The 15803-nt window shown below is 35.7% G+C and overlaps 1 protein-coding gene across 2 annotated transcripts in view; it reads left to right on the top strand.

Moving 5' to 3' along the window:
- Window positions 1-15803, top strand: part of PELI2 (pellino E3 ubiquitin protein ligase family member 2) — a 195530-nt gene that overhangs the window by 171077 nt on the left and 8650 nt on the right. Inside the window, exons 1-4 of one of the 2 annotated variants that reach the window (XM_003901847.5) lie at window positions 85-201; window positions 2197-2298; window positions 11593-11790; window positions 13403-13591. In XM_003901847.5, coding sequence (XP_003901896.2) covers window positions 2290-2298; window positions 11593-11790; window positions 13403-13591 — 396 coding nt within the window. In that variant the 5' untranslated portion in view covers window positions 85-201; window positions 2197-2289. Of the gene's footprint in view, window positions 1-84; window positions 202-2196; window positions 2299-11592; window positions 11791-13402; window positions 13592-15803 lie in introns of those variants that run through there. The other variant, XM_017961188.3, reaches the window with a different exon arrangement.

The raw sequence follows: 15803 nt of genomic DNA, 5'->3' as shown, positions 1-15803 counted from the left end.
ATAATTATTTAATTACATATTACAATGTAATAATAATAGAAATAAAGTATACAATAAATGTAATATGCTTGAATCATCCCCCAACCATCCCCCCCACCCAGTCCACAGAATAATTATCTTCCACAAAACCAGTCCCTGGTGCAAAAAAGGTTGGGCACCACTACTCTGGAGCACCCTGTCCATGGCTGTGCTAGGCCTCAGGTGAGCAGAGTGAGTCTTCGTGAGACAATGTTAAATGTTAAAACTAGCAAATGTGTTATGGAATAAAAAAAATTTATAATTTAAGGTAAGCTGTTGTAAGCCTGAGAAACTCCATTTGGGAACTGAACATCTCCAGGTTCAGGTAACCCTTCCAATTCAGGCAAATGGAGTGGAAGTTTGAGAAACACCATACTTAAGCAGGTGCCATTGTACAAAAATGTATAACCTTTAAAAGTATTTCCCATTATTGCACTTATTAACTCCTTGTTTGGCAAATCATTTGTACACTATAGACATTTTATGCAATATGTATATGCCATGAAAGTTGTGTTGGAGTTGATATATTTGTAAATTGAATCCATTTAAAATGCAATAGATACTTTATAGGAAACCCTAAAATAAATTATTTTATAATCACCTCCTGATTGTTAATTTTGTAAGTTTGAGTTTAATAAATTATTTTTCTTAAAGTGGGTTTTTCACTAACTATTAAGATAACCATCTTTTTACAAATTGTTTTTCAGTTTTATTGAGGTATAATTGACAGATAAAAATTGTATATATTTAAGGTGTACAACATGATATATATACACATTGTGAAATGATTACCACAAAAGTTAATTAACACAAAGATTACATCCACTTAAATTGAAAATAGTTCTTTATAAATTTGGCTTTCAAAAACAGTCACTGACAGTGAATTTATCTGACTCAGATCAATGAAAATTTAAGACAATGTCTGCTGGTAGTGTTGAGTACTTTAAGAAGTATTTTTTAGATTCCTGACCATGTTAAAGAAGTATTATCTTAACGAAGCACATAAAATAAAACATCAGCTCAATCGTGAAATTCCTCAGGGCAGATTATTAAATAACCATGAGATTAACCAGGCTAACTTCAAAGTTGATTTGGCATGTTTTACTGTTTATTGCTGTAAGGAATTACGTTAGTCAAATATAAATGTTCAGTACATTTTCATTAACATGCTGTGCGTGTCCAGTTTCTTCTAGATGCTTTCTTGGTCTTCATACAGTGTCATCATTCAATAAATGTGTAATAGAAAAGCTTATTAAAATTTTGTAATACTTAATGTAAAAGATTAAAAATGAAGATAAGTTAGATCAAAGTAGAATGAATAGAATATAATTGAAATAATTTGGAGTCCACTTTGTAACAATTTATTTGTTAATTTAGAAACATTAACAGTATGTGACCACAACTTTTTGTTCAAACATATCACTATGGACAAAATAAGAATGATGTCGTATTATTCCTAGGCTATTTGAAAAAGATTATTAGCTTTTTCTAGCCTAAAATTTGGAAAAAATAAAATTGCTAGTTACCTTATTTATTAATAAAGTAAATATCTGAGATAACTAGTTGCCTATACAAGAGTTAAGTGAGATGTAGAACACAATACAAATATGGTTATCATTGACTAGGATAACCATATGTTATTGTATTGAAATAATGCAATAATTATGTATTATTATATTGAAATCTCAATTAGAACATTATGTATTATTATATTGAAATCTCAATTAGAACATTGACAGATTTTCCAGTGATCCTTTTGTTATGCTGATAATCTCTATCACCTAGGAAAAATAATGTGACTTATCTGTTGTGTGAAATCTTAAAATTTGAAATAAATGACTATATTAGTCTAAAAATTCTATTACTGAATTTAGGTAATATGGAGAAAGTATGTGTTTTTCTAAGAATCTGATTGAATCAAGTCTTGCAAACTAGTAAATAAACTTTGATTTAAGTAAAATATTGTTCACTTTAAGACAGAATATTTGCTAAAACCAGAATTGTGACTCTCGGCTTGTCTGTGATTGAGGGAATAGAGCATAGGGAAAAACCCTGACTGTGTGGAAAATGCTGGCTTGTGCTGGGCTTTGCTGGTAGAGTGATGGCTTATGACTACAAGCAGAATTGATAAGTTGTTGAAATGTGATTTTAATGGATTTTTAAAAATTTTATTATTAGGCTATCAGCTGCAAAGGTCAACACAGTATATCCTACACTTTGTCAAGGAATCAGACTGTGGTGGTGGAGTACACACATGATAAAGATACGGATATGTTTCAGGTAATATTCTTCTTTTTTAATAGAAATTTTAGCACATTTTCCTTTAATTCTGTATTTTTTATATGTAGTCAGATCTTCCAGCCCAGTGTCCAGGGGGAAAAGTTGAAGATAATATAAAAATTATTCCTGTTTGGTTGTTGAAAGATTAAGAAAAAAACTTAATTCTTTAATTGTAAAAGGAAATTATAAAGGCTACATTCTCAGACCTCAGTGCAATAAAAATAGACATTAATAGCAAGAATAAAAATTTTAAAAGCTAACCACTTTTAAAACCAACATTTTCAGAATACTTTCTAAATAACACTTGAATGAAAGGGATATCCAAACTACATTTATAGACCTTTTCAGAAATATCTGTGAGAATATCATGTAGCAAAACTGACAAGATGAAGCCAACATCTTACTCGGAAGAAAATGCCTTAAGTGCTTCCATTACTAAGAGGAGGGAAAGAGAGAGAGAGAAAGAAAATCAAAGGACTAAACATTTATCTCAAAAGTTCTTTTTTGACAAAGGACAGCAATTAAGAAAGTATAGGATGGGTTTGGGCATAGTTTTAGTGGTATATAAAGTCCAGAAGTACATCAAAAGAAAGCAGAAGGAAGGAAAAAAAATATTCGTCAGTTAATGAATTTAAAAGGTAGAGAATAAATGAATATATTCCAGATTTAGTACTTTAAAACAACAAACAATTAAAATTTAGACTAATAACAGAAAAAAGCAAGCATAAGTTGGAATTGGTGAGGCTTTGCATTTCCATATGGAGAGTTAAATTGTTACATAAATGATGTCAAAACAAACATCAAAAAAGTATGATAAATACTAACATTGTACTCTGCTAAAGTAAATTCTAGAGAATAAACATTTAAATGTAAAACTGAAGGAACAAAAAGTTCTAGAAAAAAACAGGAGAATTCGTATTCTTGGAATAGGGAAGGATCAATAGTAAATGAAGAAATAGATTTTACCGTACACATTTTCACTTATTTTTAAATGTCACAAAAATTAGAAGTCAAACTAGAGACAATTCGGGCAACAAATCAAGTAGACAAAGGATTGACACCTACTGTACAGTAATCACTTTTCCCATGCTTTCAAAAATGGACAAAGAACAAAACATACAATTCTCAGAAGAAATATAAATGGCCAATAAATATATAAAAATAATTTTAAAATACCAAATGAATTAATAAAATACTCTTTATTACCTATTAATTGGAAAATATTAAATAATACAGCACTGTAAAGCATTGTATGGAATTGGTCCCCCTGGTGGGACTGTGAATTGGTGCAGCATTTCTATAGGGCAACATTGCAATACTACCATGAATTTCAACACTGAGACCAATTGACCCAGTAATTCTAACTTCAGTCATTTTTATACATAAATAATTAAGGAATATGAACAAAGATTTGACCAAAAGGTTGTTCATTGTAGTGTTGTATATGCTAGTAAAAAAGTAGAAATAAACCTACACTTCCAGGAGTAGGTAAGAATGATTACAGTATGGTGCATTTAAATGCAAAATACCGTGTAGCCATTACATGACTATTAAATGGGAAATACAATAAAATAAGTGAAAAAAGGCGTATGTCCATCCACTTCATGCTTTATTTTTATATGCACACACATAAACATAGGTACGGAAGACAGATGGGACTAGAAAGAAATGCCCCAGCTCTTTTTCCATTTTCTATAACATTGTGAAGTGGAGACCTAATCTGGATCACCTAAGTCAGTACTTTTGATTGAGAAAGAAAGAAAATTTTATGTGGTTTTTAAATGTATTTGTAGTAGTCCTGAACTTCAACACCTCAGACTGATAAGACGAGCCAAAGACAAATTACAAATGGGGGAAATATTTACAATTTGTATCACAAAAGGTTAATGTCACAAATATATAAGATACTCCTGGAAATCTCTTTTTAAAAGTCCTACAATCAGATAGACAAATGAGCAAAGGATTTGACAGATAGTTCACCAAAAAAGGAAACTAAGTAGCTCTTAAAAATAAGAAAATATGCTCAACCTCATTTACAAAAAGAAAAATGTGAATTAAAACCACATAGAGATACCACTTTTTACTTGTCAGATTGGCAGAAATCCAAAAGGTTTTGTCAAAGATGTGGGGAAAACAGACACTATCCTACATTCTATAAATTGATATAGCATTTATGGGGTAGCAATTTGAAAATACCTATGAAAAATACAAAATGTTTACATAGTTTGAGTCAGCTCTTCTCTTTGTAAAGCTCTTCTTTCTAGAGACTTACCCCAGAGATATCCTTACCTACATGCAAAATGCCATTTGTACAGAGTTATTGCTCAAAGCATTGCTTAATAGGAAAAGATTGGAAACAACCTAAATGTTCTTCCGTAGTGGATCAGTTCAGTAAATTTGGGCACAGCTATACAGTGGAGCCCTCCAAGAGTATAAAACCAAACAAAGAAAAGCTGTATGTATAGCCATAGAAAGAGCTCCAAACATATTAAATGAGTTAAATATTAATATTATTGAATATATTGGGTCATATTGGTAATATGTATTCAATTAATTTAAAATGTTACTAAATTAAATCTTAAATAATATTAAATATTACATTATTATTTTTATATTATAAAATATTACATTATTAATTTAATATTGTAAAATGGTTTAAATAATGCTTATATGCATTAAAAAATCTCCAAAATGATTAACAAGACATTAATGTAGCAGTTGCCTTTGTGGGGAAGGGGACTGAGCAGGTGGTATACAGGGAGATATTTTACACTTTTCAAGTTTGGAACTATGTGTATGTATTAGATATTTTAAAACTAAATAATCTTAGATAAAATATATAGTCATAGTTATAAACATAGTTATTAAAGTGCCAGTTTGAACTCAAAAATAAAATTTATCATGTTTGGGCAAAATCTCCATGCCATTCTGTTATATAATCTTATAAATGTCTTTTCTTCTTCTTCTGTTAAGGAAAATATCTTCCTACATAAGTATATGCATATTCTTCCCTGTTGATACTTTTATGAAACTTCATTATTATATCTTTTTCATACTCATTACAATTATTTATTTTCAATTTATAAATTTTTTCCCTACTTATAGTAGCAGTAAAGATTTTACAGATTTTTTTTACAGAGAGTTCTTAATCCTAAAAAAAGTGGATCGAGCCTATTTCACTATTGTCCATAATACTTTTTTACCACTTAAATTCAAAAACTTACTGTGATGGTACCTGTTATAGGTAAGTCAGGTACTCTCAAAGTGTGAGACATTAAATTCCTTTAAGAAGAATCTTGTTTCTTCGGCATTTTTCAGAGTTTCATAGATACTCTTTAGCGACATGTGTCACATAGTGTATTCCACACTATTGAACAGTCACATTTGACTCACATGCTCACTTTCTTCCCTCTCATCTCTGCAGAATGAATTAAAGATTTAGTTGGACTTTTTCAGCTTCCTATTACTAACTTCTAAGTACATTATGCATACTTCCTATTTTGTCATACAGAATATTAAAAGACTCAAGATTTAATAAAACTCCTAATTTTTAAACTGGAGATCACAGCAATGAAAAATACAATGACTGTTAATACAGTTTCGTGCCACTGCTTTGAATCGTGCCAAAGCACCAGCAGCTTTACCCACCAGTGTTCTAGCACCATCAGTGTAGAGACCAGCACAGTGGAAAAGGCAGTTAATGTCTTTGTATTATTATGAAGGTAGTTTTGGCCTCATGTACCTAGACCCCATGGCAAGGTCTCAAGGACCCTCTGGGGCTCATGAACCACATTCTGAGAATACCAATTTGTACCAACCTCTTAATTTCATAGCTGAGAAATCTGGGTCTTTGAAAGGAAAAGTAATGTAAACTAAGGTCAGAGGAGGCTTTAGGGGCAGAGCTAAGATTTAGGTCACTGGGCTCTTCATTCTCTGAATAGTACCAGCTCAGCCTCTTTAAATATAGTACGGTAAGCCAAGCAAGAATTCACATGTTTCTTAAGGAAACATAACACATTACACACACAGACTAACTGGACCTATTAGAAGGATCCATGGCAGATCATTTTAAGCAGAGAACTAAGCAACTCTCATAAGACCTTGAAAAGATAGATTTGTTTCCACGTTTTCCTCCTTTTAACAAGTTTATATTTCCAAAACCTACTACTGACAAAAATCACCGAGCAAAAAGCACTACAGCACTCACAGTTCTCAAGTATGGACCTCAGTGTGGAGAGTTTGTTCGTTTTAGTCATTCCCATTAAAATGATTTCTAGGGTTAATTGAGTATCTAAAGGCAGAATATCAGAATGAACCAAGAAAGGGCTTTATGCTGCATTTCCCACTGTGAAGTCAAGTTAGTAGACTCAGAACTCAGAAATATTATGGCCTGAGGGGAAAAATCAAAGCTAGATCTGAATTTAAGGTATGAGAAAGAGTAAGATCTTGGTCATTATTGTCTGGAGTAGGGGTAAAGAAAGAAAGAAACTCTAACAGGAAAGTGAAACATAAAGGAGAAAATAGTTCATGGAAGGAATTAGAGGAAGTGGTGCATTGTCTTGACCGTGCCTAAAGTGCAGTGCCAAGTGCCTTCTGACCAGAGGGGCTAGGAGACTGACTGAGTCCTGCAGCCAGTGCTCAGGGGTCCTTTCTCTCCGATTTCACACTTTCACAGGCTTCGAACCTGGTACTACAAGGCCTAACATTTTTGGGTTTTGGTTTTTTTGTTTTGTTTTGTTTTTTTGGTTTTCAATTTAGTTGATTTACTGTAGTTTTAGATGATAACATTTAATTAGTATCTGTTAGGAAAATGTTAAAGAATGTCTACATTTTCTAGTGGGTATTTCTACAACCATTGCACATGAGCAGGCTTGTGCAGGTATGTGCGTATCTCATAGGATTTGGCCTCCCTGTCATTATCTTCCAATTATTATTTTCATCTCTTGACCATCTGCTGTGTCAGAAACTCCTTTGGTGGCTGGGGAGAGAGAACTAAGGCTCTCCTCTCAAGCAGCCTACATCTGGAGGAGGCAGCAGACCAGAAATAAGCAAGCCCTTCAGGCAGAGGAAACAGTGAGTGCAAAGGCTGCAAGTCAAGATCACAGTGGAGAAGGATGGCAGTGAACTTCGTTGGACTTGGAAGGGCAGGTAAAGGCTGAGAGAGGTAGGATCTTCAGGCCAGGTAGAGTTTGGGATTTATTCTAGGAGTTTTGGGAAGCTGTTGGAGGATTTTAAGCGGGAGAGAGGTATAATCTGATTTACATTTTCATACGATTTCTCAAACTACTGTATGGAAAAGAATCTAGGTGGCAAGTATGAAAACAGGGAAACCAGTTTGGAGGCTAAGGTGATAGAACCCAAGTAAGAGATAATGGTAACCAAAACCAAAATGGGAAAAGTGGAAGGACTGAGGATGTGTTTGGAGGTTCAGCTGACAGTGTTTACACAGTGTTACACATGGAGGAACGTGAAGAACTGGGTTATTCTTGGGTTTTGACTTTTGACTTGAGCAAATTGGATGTCAGTCAGTCATTGATATAGGGAAGCCCCAGGGTGAAGGGGGATCCAAGTTCTGTTTGGCACATATTACATTCAAGATATTTATCACACATACAAGTGGAGATTGGGTATGCTGGTCTGAAGCTCAGGGGAGAGATCAAGACTTTCAGCTGATAGGTGGGATTTGGTGATACTATCTAGGGAAAGAACAGAAAGAAAAAGGAAGGGGGAGCTATTTACCAACTAGCCTGAAAGTTTCATTATCTTAGTACCAGGTAGAGGTGGACCAGGATATGCTGGCTCAGCGTAAGCCCTGGATTTAGCAATATATTGATTGTTGGAATCAGCGTGAATGGTTTCAGTGGAGTTGTGGGGAAGGAAGCTCAGTTGGAGTGGGTTGAGGAAGAAGGAAGTTAAAGATATGGGTGAGGAAATGGAGGAAATAACTAATGACAGGTTTTCTAAGAAGTCTTGCTGTTAAGTCAATCAGAGAAACAGGGCTGGAGCCTGAGGGTTGCTTGCAGGTGAAGGAAAGCATTTTTAAAAGTGGGAAACTAGTCCAGAGCAGTGCTACTCAAACTGCACTCCCTCTGCCCAGCAGTGAAATGTTTGTTAAAATACAGAATGAGATGAGCATACAAGTTGAGAGGAAACCTTCATGACAGTTTGGCATTGCCGAAACATCCAAGCAGATGATCATTTCTCAAGTACTCATTTTTATTGTATGTTTAAAAGGCATCAGTGACTAGTTAAAATTTAAAACAACAACAGCAACAATACTGGTCCTTTAAGCACAGAGTTTGAGAAGCTCTAGAATGTGTGTGAGAGCTGATGGCACCATCCAGTATAAAAGGAGAAATTAGTGACTCAGGAAAGAGAGGAGATAGTATTAGGAGCAAAATCCTTGGGAAAGGGAGAATATTGGAATATCAAGTGTCAATGGAAAGATTGCTTTTAGATGGGAGCAACAACTTTTCATCCTTATCCCAGGAGGGAAGTCAGAAAATAAAGTGATTGATGCAGGGAGATGGGTAGGAATTGGTTGAGGGAGGTGAGAAAAACGGGAGGCCCTTCTAGATGCTTTGATACCATCTTACCTGTCCTGGCTTCAGCTAACATCTAGGCAAACCCAAACTTTTCTTATATATATAAAATTTAACATACTGAATGGAGCAAGTTCTCACTGTAGCTGGTTATATGACTGTCAGCACTCTGTGACTATCACATGAAATTCAGAAGCATCCTGGCTTGCGTGCTATATGAATATCAGATGAAATTCAAAAGCATCTTGGCTTGTGTGCATGACTGCCTTTAATGTAGAGTTGATCCAGTAGTCAAAAGAAAGGGCAGGCTGCAGGTTTTCCACATTTGAGTGATTTTTCAGCAGGAAAGTTACTTAGTTTTATTTTTTGTTTTGTTTTGTTTTCGTGGAAAAAGCAACATGAGGCTTGTGTCATAAAGTATAAAATTTTACCAGCACTCTAGAGGTTAGATTTAAGTGGAAGCAAACTGATAAATCATACGTATGACCCATCAAGGTAAGTGTCATGACTTAAAATCATTGATCCTAGCAGTCTGTTCCAGTTAGAATAAAATTTCCTGTTTTACAGTCAATTTCAATGACTTCATCAAGACATTAATTTAATACATTTGGATGAACTCAGAATGTGGCCCTTCTAGAAAAGAATAGTTTCTGTACACAAGAAGGAATAGTTACAAAACATTCAAACCAGCAGAGTGATTTTGACTTTGAACTTATAACAGAGCTTGAAAAGGCATTGCCCTCTTCCATGGAGATTAACAAATCTTGGGACAGTGACTGTTGCTGTGAGGCTCCAGGTTTGGTGAGATGACTGGAAAATTCTAGAATTTATCATGTTTTACTCCTAAACTTCATTGGAATAGGGGCTCAGGACGGGTTTGCACCTAAGTTTGAAGTTGGCTTTGTTTTCACCTTTATACTTTTCTCTATTTGTTAAGTATTTTGCAGTAAGTCTTCATTACTTTTCTAATTTTCTTTTTAAAAAATGTTTAACAAAATTAAAGCAGTCTGAATCAGTAGAGCTTCCAAGTTACCCGGTTTTTAAATGAATCTAGCAGAGAGGAGATTTTGCAGCTTTAGAAGGATGAATTATATGATTTTATAATACATCTAATTTAGATTTTACATTGCATTTTTTAACAAGTTATGTGTTTTCTAAACCTGAAATGCATATATCTAGGCAATATGCATCTGTTCAAATTGTTAAGTGTCAATGAAACCAGCAGTTTAGTTTATTCCAGGCATATTTCATTAGGACAAGAAATTAAGGGTTATAAAAAACAAGAGAAAATAGGTATCTGTGGTCATTGGTTTTAGAAAGATAGTCTGTGCATGAGAATGTATATATGAGATTTACAAAAGAAATTTGATATTGTTCTAGGAAGCAAGCTGAGCTAAGTGATACAAGATTTTTTTCTACTTTATTCATTTGGATGAAAAATGTATTACATTGCCTAGTTTGTAGACAGAACTTTGAGACCAGAGTAAAAATATCTTGGAAATTGACTTTTGGGAGCTTTATGTGCATATGTCTCAGGTCTCTGCATTCCTCCCATTGGCGACTTCAGAATCGGAGTTACAGTTGGGAGAGAACAATATCATATTTAGTGAGAAAGTATTAATTTACGTATAAGTGGTTTTAACCTAAGAAGTCCCTTTGGCACATAAAACACTTAGCACTGTTTTCCAGTTAGAGATTTATGAAGCAGAATTACATAACTTTTTAAATATTCCATATTGAGGATTTTCATATTTGTAAACAAATATTTTTCCTAGTTCACAGGAGAGAGTAATACCTGTCTTACTTGAATTGATTGAATAGGACAAGCTTCATTAAGCCTTTATTGGATGCTTTGTTAGAAGCTTTGTTAGAACTTTGTCACATCTTCCTAATGAAATACATTCTTTCTGGCAGCATTTAAATCTTTACAAAGAAAGGTTAGCCAATATAGTATTATTGACAGTCTTTTAGACTTCCACAAGAGAGGTTTTAAAAATTTAGACTTGAAATGCCAAGACCAGCTTTTGAAATCTTTCATTTGACTACATCCCAAACTTTGGGCTGGCTTCACATCCTTCTCTTTCATGCTGAGTAGTGTTAATGGACATTTATCTCTATGTCTGGATTAGGGCTGTTCTTGCTCAGTGCTGGGAGTCACTGTTGGATTTACCTAACAAGGAAAACCATTCTGTGGAGCTGGACAAGAAAGTAGGAAGCAAGAGTTCCTTTATTTAAAATCTTGCTTTTTTTAACCCCAGAAATAGGGAAAAAAAATTGTTGTGAAAGTAATATTGCTTCCCAGATCCAAGAGATGAAATCTGATGAGTGGCCGAAGATCTACTGTTTTCCTCTTAATTGAGCTTTTTCTCAATACTTAAAATCTAATGAACTAATGCGTGGCATAAAGTGAGTGAAGCAAGATGAGTAAGTTCTAGAGATCTGCTGTGCACCACTGTGCCTGTAGCCAACAATGACTGCATTATGTGCTCACATATTTCAGAGGATACATCTCGTATTGTGTTCTTACCACAATACAATGCAATTAAAAATAGATATCTCTAATATTTGGTTACCCTAATATCTTCCCTAGTCAAATAGGAAAAGGAGCATGAATGAAAATCTTGCATTAAATTCTAACCCTCAGAACAAAGATAGTGAGTGTTAAAGGGATCCTGAATGCTTTTTCCATGTGAATAAAATACAGCACCCTGCTATTTTCCGAGTGAATCACGAGTACATTTGATTTATTTAGGTGGGCAGATCAACAGAAAGCCCTATCGACTTCGTTGTCACAGACACGATTTCTGGCACCCAGAACACGGACGAAGCCCAGATCACACAGAGCACCATATCCAGGTTTGCCTGCAGGATCGTGTGCGACAGGAATGAGCCTTACACAGCACGGATATTTGCCGCCGGATTTGACTCTTCCAAAAATATATTTCTTGGAGTAAGTATTGTCAAGAAGTACATGATTTCTAGAAAACCGCTTGTGATTATGACATGGAACATTTAATTGGAGCAAAAAAAGTACTGGCTTTGTATGTTGCCTCTGGTGAGATTTTGAGATTTTAGTTTTCAGGTGGCCAGTTAAAATCTGAACGTTAGTAAGCATTACTTGCTATTCATTATATCTTTTATATTGTAATATTTACAGTAAGTACTTTTTAAAAAATATGCCTGTAACATTGTCCATAATGTATTTATGGCAGTTAAGAGGCTTATTTCAGAGAGAAAAATAAATGGCCAAATTTAGATCATTAGGGCTTAGAGGAAAATGTTAGTGATTCATTCATTCAAAAATGTTTTATTGAGTGTTTGCTATGTTCCGTACTGGGCGTTTTAGATGTGGGATTACAGAGATCAAAACAGACTTGAATCCCAACCCTTATAGGGTTTCCTTGTAAGTGAAGCCCAGAAGTTTTAGTGAATATCCAGGTTTAACATAGTTTCCTTTTGAATTAGGATATTTTTGCAGGAAAAAAAGAACCCGCTTAAAATGGTCTAAAATCAATGCAAATGTACTGTTCCCACATAAGAAGTGCTGAAGAAGGCCAGCTCCCAGGTTGGTGGTTCAGTGGTTCTGTGACATCCAGGGCACCGGGTTGTATCTGTCTTGCCTTCTGCCTCCCATGGTGCACCAGCCTCTTCATGGGAGGTCTTCTTGTGGGTGAGAGCTGGCTCCTGCACTTTCATATGTCCCCTGCCACATGACAACTTCCAGCCAGAGAAGAGGGTGGCAGAAGCACTGTTTCCTCCTTGTCTCTTCTTAGAGCACAGACACCTTTCTCAGAAGCCTCCGAGAAGATATCCTGTGTCATCAGTCAGAGCCCAGTCATGTGCTGTGCCCACCTGTAAACCAGCCATTGGGAAGATGGCTGGGAGTGTCATGTTGGATTAATCAGGATTCCCCCCACCAGCCCCAGCCATGTGAACAGTAGCTGAGCTCTGTCACCAAGAAAGCTGAAGGGAAGAGCTGTGGCACAAGCACCCAAGAGTATCTGTCCTATCATCATGTCAAGCTACATGTGCCATCTACCTTTGAGAATTTAAACACTGATTGTTGTGTAAACATAATGACCCTGACTTGTTGGCTTAACATTTTTTGAATTTTCTAGCTTTAATAGAAAGTCTTTCTTTATGGCTGTCCTTTGTTCTCTATCCTGATAGTGAGTACATAGAAAGCCCTTTTAGATATCAGGATAAGGGCATGGCACAAGTATAACTGGAAAGAGAAAACACACCAGATTCCTGGAATCTCATGGGGTTGTGGGGAGGGTAAAAAGAATCTTAGAGGGAGAAGTCCAGGCATCCATTTTTTGCAAATTCTTGAGAACTGTAATATGTGTCCAGTGATAAGTCATTCATCCATTCAACACTTCTTTTATAGTGTGGAAATAATTGTGTATTTTATCCTTGTGATTATTAGCTTTAAATAGAAAATGAAAGTGCATCACCCTCCTCCCCTCTGCCTCTACACAATGTATTAAAGAAATTCCAGAATCCTTTCCATTTCAGCATCATCTTAACCTACTTTTTCTGTTCTGCCATGTGCTCTCCAGGAAAAGGCAGCAAAGTGGAAAAACCCTGATGGCCACATGGATGGGCTTACTACTAATGGTGTCCTGGTGATGCATCCTCGAGGGGGTTTCACCGAGGAGTCCCAGCCTGGGGTCTGGCGCGAGATCTCTGTCTGTGGAGATGTGTACACCTTGCGAGAAACCAGGTCGGCCCAGCAACGAGGAAAGCTGGTGAGTGCGCTTCACTCCGCAAGACGTACCAGACTACACAAGCCTAACTCCAAGGCTGTCGTTTTCCCTCCCCTGACGTTTGGAACCTTTGTGCAGGTCCAAGCGCCATGTACCATAACTCAGCAGAAGCAGAATTCCACAAGCCCCTGAAAGCAGGAGGCAAATGGCCTTATCTCCTTCAGTGGTTCAACTTTTGGGGAGTAAATTGTGTTTTGCTCCTTACCACCTGAAGAATATTATCTTTTATTGTATACCTCACCACAAAAATCTGTTTAAATTCACTTTAAGAAGAATAAACTTACTTTTAGTGTAAAACTTTATTGATTTGGAAAACATTTGAGCAGTCCAAAAACAATTAGTAAAAATTATGAATTAAGGAATTATTTACTAGACTTTCTGGAACTAAAAAATAAGTCAGCTGGTTTTCCCCTTGAATTCCTATATATTAAGGCAGAATTCTCTATACTGTCCACCAAAATCACAGTTAGAACTTTTTACTTGAGATGATTTATATATTGCATTGACCTGGCATGTTAATATTTTCCTATAAATATCACCACTTATACCCGTGCCCTAAAGCAGTTTTTTTAAACCCATTCTTTCTTGGAGAATAATTATAATACCTTAAATGTGTAGCTCTGGGTTTCTGATCTTGCCATAGCCATGTAGCACAGCCACTGATTTTTAGTAAACTCTCCATTCCTGTACTTTTGCTTAATTTGCTATTTAGAAGCTAGAACGAGAGAGAACAAATGTCTTTTTCTAGAAGCTAGAAGAGAAGTTCTTCAGAACTCCCACAGAATAAAATGTATGCAGAATAGAGGATTTGACCTAGCACTTGTTATAAATGTTCATCATCAAGAAATGTGTAAGACGGAAAGAAGGAAATGTGAAAGCAGTTTTTCTAAATAATCTTTTGTTTCTGATTACTGGATAGTTTTATATAAAACTGACCTAGATTGACCAAACTGGTTATTCATCATTATAACAGCAAGAGTAAGAAGTCAGTAAATGGTTGCTGGGTGCAGGCTCTGTGTTAACATTTCTGACATTAGCTCACTTCATCTGCACAGCAGCCCTCTTAGGGAAGTAGAGTCATCCCCATTTCATGGATGAGGAAGATGTGGCATAAAATTAAAGGTTGTCCAGTGTCACAGAGTTAGAAGGTGGCAGCCGGTGAGATTCAAACTCAGGTCTCCCTGATGGAGAGCCTGGACACCTAATACTACTCACTCAGTACCATGTTGTGGGGAGCCGGGGATGGTTTACACCTGAGCATTTGCCTCCCTGGGTGAGTATAAAGCATACACTAGAGTCCGTGGGGAGCGCCTTTGTCCAGGAGGGCATATCACAGGATGAGTTTCTCGTCCACTCTGGTTATTGTGTAGCGACTCTTCTTAGGCTGCTACATGTGCCGGAGAATTTTACAGTGTGACTGAAAAGAAAGAACTCCAAAAATGGCTTGTATTAATGGGTTGTATTAAATATACAGGCTATTTTTGAAGTTAGTCCCTATAAGCGACACTTAAAACTATGTAAAATTGTGCCATCCCGTTTGATAGCATCTGATTAACCTGACCAGTTACAAAGGCTTCCATCAGCCTCACCTTGGGCTTATGGTACACTGAATGGATAATCCTTCCTGCAATCTCCTCTTGTTAACCTCTGGAGAACATTTTTTTTGTCTGTCTTCGAGGAAAGTTTACTGACTCTTTGAGCTTCTGTTTTAATTCATGACTCATTGGTCCTGTACATGTTGCTGGTAGCATTCAATATAAATTATGTTTATCTGGAGATTAGATTTTGGGGACAGTCTCTGGCAGTACTTGTCATTTGCAGTCTAATACAGAAATTTGGGAAATAAAGTGAGCTGCTAAAAGTCTAAAATATTTGTTAAAACAGTAGTAGTCACATTGTGGAGCTAGTGCTGGTGGAAGATTATGTATTCATGTCATACTCAGCATTTGATATGAATCAATATACTACTGTATGTGTAACCAGAAATCACCATTGTTTTTCATTATTACAGCAAATGATGGAACCTCAGAAAGATATACTAATCAACAAAATTAATTAAATGTGGGGGAAATGTCTTTTCAGGCCTTTAAACCCTGAATAAATAGGTGAATGGAATTTGAATTGTGCCCTACTTTTTTAGCTAGTTAATGATAACATATGGTAACATTTAAAATATTAGTCTAGGGGGCCCTTG

This window comes from Papio anubis, chromosome 7 (assembly GCF_008728515.1).
Source record: "Papio anubis isolate 15944 chromosome 7, Panubis1.0, whole genome shotgun sequence".
Lineage (NCBI taxonomy): Eukaryota > Metazoa > Chordata > Mammalia > Primates > Cercopithecidae > Papio > Papio anubis.
Note: the sequence above shows the minus strand (reverse complement) of the source record. Positions and strands in the feature narration are given on the sequence as shown.